Raw genomic sequence first — 10,839 nt, forward strand, 5'->3', positions numbered from 1 at the left:
CTAGCGCTGAAGAAAATGGAACACAGCTTAATACATGTACATCCAAAAACACTGATGGCCCTTGTGTACTTTGTGAGTGTTGTGGAAGTGTGGAGCAGCACAAAGGCAACTCTTGTAATGACGACTTGTGTAGCGAGGGAAGATGTACCTTTGCTGAGGCTAACAGAGCTTATGATGTACTCACTGACAAACTCCATGGCATAAATCCTGAGAATAACAAAGCCTATGATACACTCAGGGACACACCCCACGGCACAGAGCCTGATGATAACAAAGCCTATGATACACTCAGTGACACACCCCACGAGACAGAGCCTGAGGATAGCAAAGCCTATGATACACCCCATGACACAGAGCCTGAGGATAACACAGGCTATGATACACCCAGTGACACACCCCATGACACAGAGCCTGAGGGTAACAAAGCCTATGATACACCCAGTGATGCACCCCATGTGGAGAAGAGTCATTACACATTCCAAGAAAACTCGTTCAGGGACCAGTTAGCCATGATCCAAGAGTCGCCAGTATCAGCAGGGTACAAGTGTAGAATTTGCAATGTAAGATTCTCAAAGGACGTGCTACCGCTAGTCCATATGCGAAGTCATGTACGTAAACACAACTATCACTGCAACCTGTGCAAGTTCAAGTCGTCTTTCAAGTCACCGATGCTGAGGCATCTCGAGTCAAACCATAAGGTATGTCATCCTAGAGGAGCGAAGACAATGCTGACATTTCCAAGACGAGATGATGGCAGAGGCGGCAAAAGTGGTCAATCTAACATGACAGAAAGGAAGAGAGAAGAGGATTTACAGAAGAAAAGAGTAGAAGCAAAGAAGAGAGTTTCGAACTCCGAAGCATCCACATCTTCGTCGGCTAAAAGATGGTGTCATAAAGAGAAGGCATTGCTAAAGTCTATTTCTTCAAATGACTGTGTGGAATTTGCTAAATTTGCCCCACTAAAATCCAGAAGGAAAGATCATATACCGAGAAGGGTAGATATCAACTTAGAGATGGCAGAATTTGGCGATGATGATGACGAGGGGAGTTTGTGTGATGATGATCCTAGCAAAGAAATGGATGTTGATGGTGGAGAAGATGTTGCTTCTGATCTGGTCATGGATGTTGGTGATCCTACAAGTATTGCAGAGCAAGCTGTCTTAGAATCAAGACTTACAGATGCAAGTGGTGAAAAAGATGAAATTGTTACCATGGTTACCAATGTTCCTGATTCTACCACCGAATTGGAATCTCCTGTAAAGCACCCCTCAGTTGAACAGGTGACTGGTGAAATGCCTGAAGGGACAGTGAATGATAGTGGAGCAGATCATTGTCAAAGTCGCAGTACAGATGCTGAAACTATCACTTTGACTTTGTCATCAAAAGAAGCCACATCAGCTGAAAATGTGTACTTAGGAAGGATTGTCGAAGGACTGTGCATACAGACCAATGATTGTGCATTCCTACCAAGCATAGAAGCCCAACAGTGTCTGCTTGAAGTGTGCGATCCCATGTCAAAGCTACCGAGAAGATGTGACAAAGAACCTTGCATAAGAGCAGGAAAGGGAACCATGTACCGCTCTCTGCAGACCCTTTACCAACACGATTTTATACCATGGAAGTGAGTGTCCGTACTTGTGCAAACATTGCAAGTACCGAACAAGATCAATGACATTTTTGACGAATCATATGAAGGCAGTGCATTTGTCGGATATTTCGGTAAATTGGGCGCTACCATCTGTTGATTATCTGAACTATTTGCCTACAAAATGGTACCCGATTGATAGGAGCTATAGCTCTGTCACACGTCCTGTAGAACTCATCAATAGTAGCAGTTCCGCTGTGATGAGAAGTCCAGATTCACAAACCAGTGAGAGGGCCCATGCTGACAGGCTAGGGAATAATAGCAGTTCTGCTGTGGTTAGACACCCAGATTCACAAACACGTGAGAGGGCCCATGCTGACAAGCCAGTCAATAGTAGCATTTCTGCTGTGGTTAGACACCCAGATTCACAAACACGTGAGAGGGCCCATGCTGACAAGCCAGTGAATAGTAGCAGTTCTGCTGTGGTTAGACACCCAGATTCACAAACACGTGAGAGGGCCCATGCTGACAAGCCAGTGAATAGTAGCAGTTCTGCTGTGGTTAGACACCCAGATTCACAAACACGTGAGAGGGTCCATGCTGACAAGCCATTGAATAGTAGCAGTTCTGCTGTGGTTAGACACCCAGATTCACAAACACGTGAGAGGGTCCATGCTGACAAGCCAGTGAATAGTAGCAATTCTGCTGTGGTTAAAGGTCCAGATTCACAAACAAGTGAGAGATCCCATTCTGACAAGCCAGTGAATAGTAGCAGTTCTGCTGTGGTTAGACACCCAGATTCACAAACACGTGAGAGGGCCCATGCTGACAAGCCAGTGAATAGTAGCAGTTCTGCTGTGGTTAGACACCCAGATTCACAAACACGTGAGAGGGCCCATGCTGATAAGCCATTGAATAGTAGCAGTTCTGCTGTGGTTAGACATCCAGATTCACAAACACGTGAGAGGTCCCATGCTGACAAGCCAGTGAGTAGTAGCAGTTCCGCTGTGTTGAAAGGTCCAGATCCACAAACAAGTGAGCGGTCCCCTGCTGTCAAGCAAGTGAATGTGCCGGACAAGGCTCGCCATAGGCAAAAGTACGTCCAGAGAGTTGAATACATCTACAGTCCTAGTTATGCTGAGAAGGAGCTCTGCTGGTTTATACACAGCCTGTCTGCAAAGACCAGTCCAGACTTACGTATGCGGTGTAAATTCTGTAGCAGACAGGACATCATACACAACATGCCCTTGCATCAGCGAAGAGCACATGAGCAAAGTAAGCCATTCAGTTGCTGCCGATGTAAATTCCGGTGCGACATGGTAGGAGATATGATAACGCACATAAAATCACACAAAGAACTAACTCGTGAACTTTGCGACGTTTTCCACATCTGTAACTTGCAGAATCAGGTGTTCCACCAAGTGTATATGAAACCAAGTTACAGGATGTTGACTGGTATGCAAGTTTATCACTGCAACGCTTGCAAGTACACTAGTTTCTCTTTACAACAAATGCAGCGGCACGTTCAGGCTAATCATAAGGTGATACTCGGCTTGGAGAAGAATCCTTTCGATGGCCAATATCTATGCAACATGTGCAACCGTGCATGGAGTGATAAAACAGAAGCAATTGACCATAAGTGCATTACGATAGGATGCATGTTAGAACAAGCACTCAACGGCAACCGAATACCAACCAAAGCAGACAGCACATCATCCACTATTATATGCAAGCTGTGTCCATTCAGTGCAAAGACTACAGCAGCGATGCGAGTCCATAATGTTTTAATCCATGGACACAAGCAAACTGTAACCAACCAGCAGATTCAGTCAGCACAGGTTGATCAGCGAGAAACAGCGAATGATCTTCAATCAACAGACAGTCAGCTCCAGTGTACAGACAATCTGCTTTCCCCAACCACCCAACTGTCTCAGTCAGAAGGTGGACACCAGCCTGCAGCTGGCAAGAGCAATCAGGTGGTGATGACGCACTGCATGCGATCAGAAGTTGGACCCCAATCTTCAGGTAGTGATAATACCAGCTCGAGCCAAACATGGAGTAATGATCATGATACAAGCAGTCACCAAGAAGCTCAGTCAATGAGGGCAGAAAATGATCAACTAAGTCCAAAGAGTCAAGGAGATACACTGTTATCTTATCTACATGCCCAGGCAACCAAGTCGGATCAATCAAATGGTGATCTGCACAAGCAACCTGCAAACAGTGAACTTAAAGAGTTATTAACTAGTGCCGAAAATGACAGATTTTCAACAACCAGTCAACTCACTCAGTCAACTCAGCGGCCCTCAACACACCCAGAATATCAGCGTCAAAACAGACCAGCTAATCAACCAACTCGTCCATGGGATGGCCCGCTGTCTCCAAATAGTGAACATGTCCAGTCAGTGCAATCAATAAACGGTCAAACCCAGCCTTCAAACATCATTTTGTGTCAGCCGTCAGCTAAGTCGTATCAGCCAGTGGATGGTTATCAAGGCACATCATTTATATCACCTAACAAGCCACCACCACCGTATACTCAGGCTATATATGAGAGATATCATCCCTATATGATGCCCACCAGAATCCCTTTGCTACATGGTCAGACTCATCCATCGAATATCCATCACCCGCAGCAGCAACACCCATACCCAGCTATTCCTGTAGGCTCACCCAAATGGAATCCTATGGGACCAGCAAGACCAGCGGTGAATGTGCAACACAGTAATGGCACCAATCAGCCAAACTTAGCCACCCAGTTTCAAGCTGCATACCCAGATGGAGTGTATTTGCCACCTGTAAACCGTCTACAGCTACAGCAGCAGCAGAAGTGGTATCAGCAGCAGCAACAGCAGCAAAAGATACCTTACCCTATGCCACAAGACTACCAGAGAAGAGGAGCAACTAGAGTGTTTCCATCTAAAAATGTGCATCAGTCAACAGGTTCTAAATCAGGTAAGACTTAATGAGAAATGTCGGGTCTCCACGTCGGTCTGAAACACCGTCAATCCGAACCACCATCAGTATGAAAATCTAATTGAAGTTAGGGTTAGGATTGACGTAGTTTTCAATTAGATTTTCGGACTGACGGCGGTTCGGAGTGACGGTGTTTTGGACTGACGGGGTGTACCCAGAAATGTAAAGTTCTGTAAATATTTAATTGTAGGACTATGTATATCAGAATACCGTAAAAAATGTGCAAAATCTCAACAAGAATTAAAGGTCCCATGCCCTTATTTGCTGGTGAATTTTTACGAGAGGGCACTTTTAGTTTGTGCCTAAAATTCCAGTTATGCCAATATACCCCACCCTATACCATTAGGCGAATCTTTGCGGTATGACTGTAATGACAGTAACAATAAAACAACTTTGAGTTGAGTAGCAAGAAAGTAGCAAGAAATTGTTCACTACCACAAACATTTATCAAGAGTGTAAGCAGTAATAATGCTAGCTTCAAAGCCATCCAGATTACAACTATCTGACAAAACTGCTCAGTTGTATGGTAAGTATTTTGCACCATAAAAGAGAAGCCTGGTTTACTCTGCAAAGAACCTGTCTTGATTTAAAAAAAATATATTTTGTGGTCAAAAAACGTGGTTTGCCGATCAAGTGACCAGATTTTTTAGTGATAAAGGAAGTTTTTTGCTAAAAAACCAGGCTTCAAAATTATGGCTTTTGTCTCTTTTATGGTGTTTGCCATACACTCGAATGCAGAAAGGACTTTTACAGCTGATGTGAGGTCCCGTTCAATATGGGTGATATCAAACTCAGACACTTGTTGAACAATTATTTGAACATTGTGGACTAAAGACAGATTCTGGTACCTATGACCTAAACATGAAATTGGTAATATCGGACTCAATTATTTGAACACTCATTTCAACAATGCGGACTAAAGATGGCTTCAACAAGCATAGATTAATAAAGTTATTCACAAGGCAAAAGAAAAAATTTATGGAGATTTAATGGTACAGTACTATAATATGCATTGAAATTGATTCTGTGTTTAATTTTCAGGAGGTAAAATTGACAGTCACTCACTGAAAATTATAACTCAAGAAGACAAACACTGTTCATTTTCAGAGAAAACAAATCGCATATGTGATGCGATCAAGCAAAATCAGTCGGAACTCAGTGACAAACTGCATGCGATCAGAAGTTGGACCCCAATCAGTCGGAAATATTGATTTTGAGATATAGTCAAACAAAGACAATATTTCCTACTTGTTTTGGAAACTCTTTAATTGCTAATATTTTTGGAACTGGTTGTTCAATTTCAATAGAGTTTTCTGCAAAAATACAACTTTGCAAATGCTTATAACTATCCTATAAGAAACTGAAAATTTAATATTTCTGAGTTCCGACTGATTTTGCTTGATCGCATCACATATACATTCAGTTCTTCAATATTAATCTCTTTGCTCATCATGATTACATTTCATTCATACAGGTCCAGCCCTGCCAGACACCAGACTCCCTCCCAGTCCAGTAAGATTGATAGACTCCGCATCACCACCAGGTCAAACCCTAACTAGTGTGACCAACAACTTGACACAGATACTGAGAGGTACCGCCACTAGGCTACCGAATGGTATGCAAAAAGCAATGACTCGTCCTGTGCCTGATGATGACAGTTCTGCTCCTTCAGGACCACTTGTGATGACAGGAATGATTGCAGCAATCAAGTCCAATCCAGTCCGTAATACGGAGAACGATCAAGCAGTATCGGCTGCACTTGACTTTTCTCGTTCATCCATCGCGAGTGGTATATCCATGCATCAGAGTGCATCAAATGAACAGACAAATAAACAGAGAACTGAACAGACCACCTCCTCTCAGCCGAAAATGCTGCCTCAAACTTCGATCCCTAAAGGTGCTGATAATATTGAAACTAACAACCTGCCTAATCACACAAGGGACAGTAGCGGTAAGTCACCATTGCCTGGTGGAAGCTGTGATGGCAAAGGTGATTCGTACGAAGAAGAAGACGATAACTTTCTGGATTGGATGCTGCATTCACCGAGTGCCGACGCACCCACTATAACTCCTCTGAACGAACTGAACTTTGATCAAGACGGTCTTAATGCGTCTTCATCATTTAGCTTGTCACAAGACCAAAGTCAAGACAATCGTGGAGTTGAAGACTCCCATGTGCCTCGGTCGTCACACTTGTCACATGATCAAAGTCAAGACACCCAAGGACTCCAAGACTCAAATGGACATGAACATGTAGCTGCTGGGACAGAGACATCTTCCCGTAGTCGGGAGCAGGTGGAAGTTGAACTTGAATCTTCCACTAAACTTGATGATGATGATGACGGAGCATTGCAATCGGAAGCAACACCCATTGTTGCTCATGTAGTATCTATCAAGAACGGACTTTGTAAGAAAGTTGGCATTGGTAGACCATGTTAACGAACAGGTGCTGTAGTATATAGCTTTGGTAGACGATGTTAGCCAGTGCTGCTGTAGTACTAGTACACATGTACATGTACTTATATGTAGAATAGTTTTGGTATACCGAGTAAGGGTACTATGTCGTTGGGCAGGAAAAACCTCCAAGTGTCATTGGCCCCTGGACATGTTTACAGCAAAACCTTCCTATGTATTATGTTGCCAGTTTTGTTTTAAACATGTTCAAGGGCCAAAAGCACACACGAGTTTTTCCTGCCCAGCGACGTAATATTGCACATAGAATTTGGTAGATCATGCATTGGTGTTATAGTACATGTAGATACCAGTGGCGATGTAAGTCAAGTTCACATCAGTGAAAACCTAAGCCCTATTCCAAATTGAACACAGTACTATTGTTAATACGTAATGTAAAAAAATAATTTTTTGCAGTTGCACTGAATGATGATGACCCCCCTACAAACAATCCATTTTTTGTGCAAAATTTACAAATGTCACTTTTGTGAAAACATTGAAATCAACCCTTTTTCAAGGAAAAGTTACATTGTTTTGTGGCCAAGTTTTAATATTAGAAGTGTTTACTTAAATTTGGTGGTTTTTTTTGTGTTTTTTTATAAATGTTACAACATCATTTTGTTTTTGCTGAGATAATACATTTTAGCTCCATTAGACAAAACTAGAATACCTGTGCAGAAAAGTTGGGCCAAAGAATTGAAAAAGAAAGTTAACTGATTGTAACAACATAAAACAGCAGTTTAACAAACAAAATATCTTTCAATTAAAACTTACCACAAACAAGATTTAATGTATTCAGTACTGATTCAAACTTTCATTCAAGTCTTTCATAAGTGCTCTCTCTATTGCCATAGTAACTACCGTATTTCGTCAAATAGTCGGCCCCCCCCTCAAATAAACGCCCCCACCACTTTTTCAACGAAGATGTTTCAAAAATGCAGATATTTCCATGCTATCTTGTGTAGTAAGCTTACCAAGTTGTCCACATGGTCGATAATAGCGTCAATAATTGGTGAAAATCTGGATTGGAAACCCGGAAGTGAACCAGAAGTCAGTGTTTCTAGTTCATAGTTAGTCATTTTAGCGTGAGTTATAAGTTTACCTAATGATTTTAACGGGAATTATCGTTCTAAAATTGACCTTGAATAAATGCCCCCCCCCCCTTGGGAAAATGTAACACCCCGGGGGCGTTTATTTGACGAAATACGGTATGTGATTTTTAAAGATGCCGATCCAAGAATAATAACTTACATATTTGCCTTCTCTGTCAATGCAAGTTATTATGAATAGTTTTTGTAAACACTTGGGCAAGAAAGTCAAACTTTTTTACTGGGTTGAGTGCAACATTGGGACATCTTTTAAACAAGTCACCATGGTAACACTATGTAGAGGACCCTGAAACAGAATGTGCTAAACATAATAATATATTCAACTTCCTATTGCTATGAGGTTTAAAACTGTGTTGCTCATAATTATTTGAGTTGGTCTTTGAAATCTTGAGAAGTCAAGACCCCCCCAGCACTGGGAGTCAGCACTTCACAAAGTCAATTTTAGAAATGGTTTCAAAGAATAATTGAATTATATTTTACCTTGTAACATGGGGAGTCTTGTCCTCTTCTAATGCAAGGTGGCAAGATCCTCTGAAACTGCAAATCAACTCTGACCATGGTGGTACTACCTCCATGCTCTGACCATCTGTGGTAAGGGCTACTTTAATTTAAGGTTGGTGATGATTTAATAGTCATCATGACGATTCTTTTAGATGTTGCATACACTAACACTTACATGTATGACAAGAAAGGAAAGTATTTGGCAAAAAGCTTCTTTTTTTCTCCATTTTTCTTCTTTTTTGGGGGGGTGACTATGCAAAATGGAGGATTCCCTGTTTTTTATTGTTTTTAGCTTATATTTGTTTTTTGCTTGGTAGCAATTGTCTTTTCACTTTTTTCTGACAGCTACAAGGCAAAAGTGATTTCACATAGTGCACAAGTTTGAGTGACAAACCTTTTTTTTTCTTGGCCTAATCCTAAGCAAGCAACACATATAAAATGAAAAACCATACTTGTTGTGCAGGTGCATATTTACAAAAGTCTACCCTACAACTACCAAAGTTTTCCACATTCTAAAGTTATCTGTTATGGTGCTATTCGCCGTAGAAGTAGTGATGTAACAGGATTAATTGCCATAACAAAGGGTTTACACTATTTTTGAATGTCTTGCCCAGCACTCTAATGTTATTAGGCACTCATCACCTGTGTATGTGTATGAATACAATACTGCTCTTTTCTACATGTGCGGGTGAAACATAATGTGAAATTACGATTATATTTACGATCCCGGTCTTCATACCTGTTCTTTGAAAGTATAACGACTAGTGCAGGGCAATACATTTAAATATGGTGTAAACCCATTGCTATGATAATTAATCCTGTTACATCACTACTTAAACAGCGAATTGTAGATTATAAATTTCAATGTGCATGTAGTATTCAGTACTGTGTATATAAGTTAACGGTAGGTTTATTTCAGAACTGAATTTTGAATGCCTGCAAAAATATTTTTTACTCAACGGCTTTAAAAGTGTAACTGTTTGTAATTGCAGATATAATAAGTTTTTTTACCACATACCTGCTCTAAAAGTGAACAGTTCAAATCACAAAAATAAACACCTTGAAACTATCATGCTTTACAGTATTATGTTCTTAAAGTTTGTAAATATTTTGTATTGTAACTGCGTTTTTAATAAGTTCATGTTTGTACTTCATTCAAGTGCAGCTGTGTTAGTATTGTAGGAAGAACACTTCAAGGGATCAGCGACACAAAGACGTAACTCCAATACCAGACCTGAAACTTTTCCTCTTTTCAGCTGATTTCTTTTATTTTCAGCCCAATTTGAGCCATTTTACGCTGTTATTCAGCATTTTTTGAGCATTTTCAGCTTTTTTCCTCTTTTTTTTATAAAGACCATGTTTCAAGTCTGCAATACACATATAGCAGTAACTCCATTTAGCACCCCTTTTCCTCTTTTTTTATAAAGACCATTTTTCAAGTCTGCAATACACACATAGAAGTAACTCCATTTAGCACCCTATTGAAATCAATGGCCATTGAAACATATAAATCAATGTGCACCATTCTCTTTAAACTCATTTTTCTCAGAATGGTCAAAATGGAGTTGCATCTTTGTGTCAATGACCCCTCGACTCAAGTTGTTGTAGTCTGAGGTACAGTTTGTTTGGCTTATAATTAGCAAAAATTATTTGGTTTTTGTTACTGCACGCCAGTCATGCATTGCGCAACTAACGTTAGTAGTGTTTGGCCATAACTGGGTGCGCACTATATCAATACACAATTTTATGAGTCTTAATTTTTTTTTTGCCAATTAGAAGCCAAACAAACTATAGCTGTAGGGCCTACAAATGAACATGTATATAAGTAGTCTTTCAATGAAAGGCATAAAATGAGAAAAATGGATGGACATGGGGAGCCTCAAATAAGGAGCATTTGGTTGGGTAAACATACCAAAAAGTCACAAAGTCTGGGGTTTTTTGGTGCAAATTTTTCAGCAATATTCTTGATTTCGGGGGTCCTTTTGCTTTGGTTTTGATTACTTCCGTAACCAACATGTATCTTAGAAATAGTAATTCTCAGCAGCCTTTTTTAAAAATAAAAAAAAAGGTGTCTGTGTGTGATAAAAATCAAAAAGGATCTTTGGGCACACCAAATATATTGGGTCTTTAGGCCCTTTGCACTCGATTCTGAGTTTCCCGTCACCAATCTTGTGTTTGAAAATCACACCCACATTTAAATTCATTATTACGATTAAA

At 40.6% G+C, this 10,839-nt stretch overlaps 1 protein-coding gene across 1 annotated transcript; it reads left to right on the plus strand.

Moving 5' to 3' along the window:
- The first annotated feature begins 1,622 nt into the window (after positions 1-1,622).
- Positions 1,623-7,467, plus strand: LOC140135707 (uncharacterized). Its single transcript, XM_072157302.1, has 2 exons — positions 1,623-4,540; positions 6,036-7,467. Exons 1-2 carry the CDS (start codon positions 1,669-1,671, stop codon positions 6,998-7,000), a joined length of 3,837 nt encoding a protein of 1,278 aa, XP_072013403.1. The 5' UTR covers positions 1,623-1,668; the 3' UTR covers positions 7,001-7,467.
- Positions 7,468-10,839: the final 3,372 nt, after the last annotated feature.

The sequence above is a fragment of the Amphiura filiformis genome, chromosome 16, assembly GCF_039555335.1.
Source record: "Amphiura filiformis chromosome 16, Afil_fr2py, whole genome shotgun sequence".
NCBI lineage: Eukaryota > Metazoa > Echinodermata > Ophiuroidea > Amphilepidida > Amphiuridae > Amphiura > Amphiura filiformis.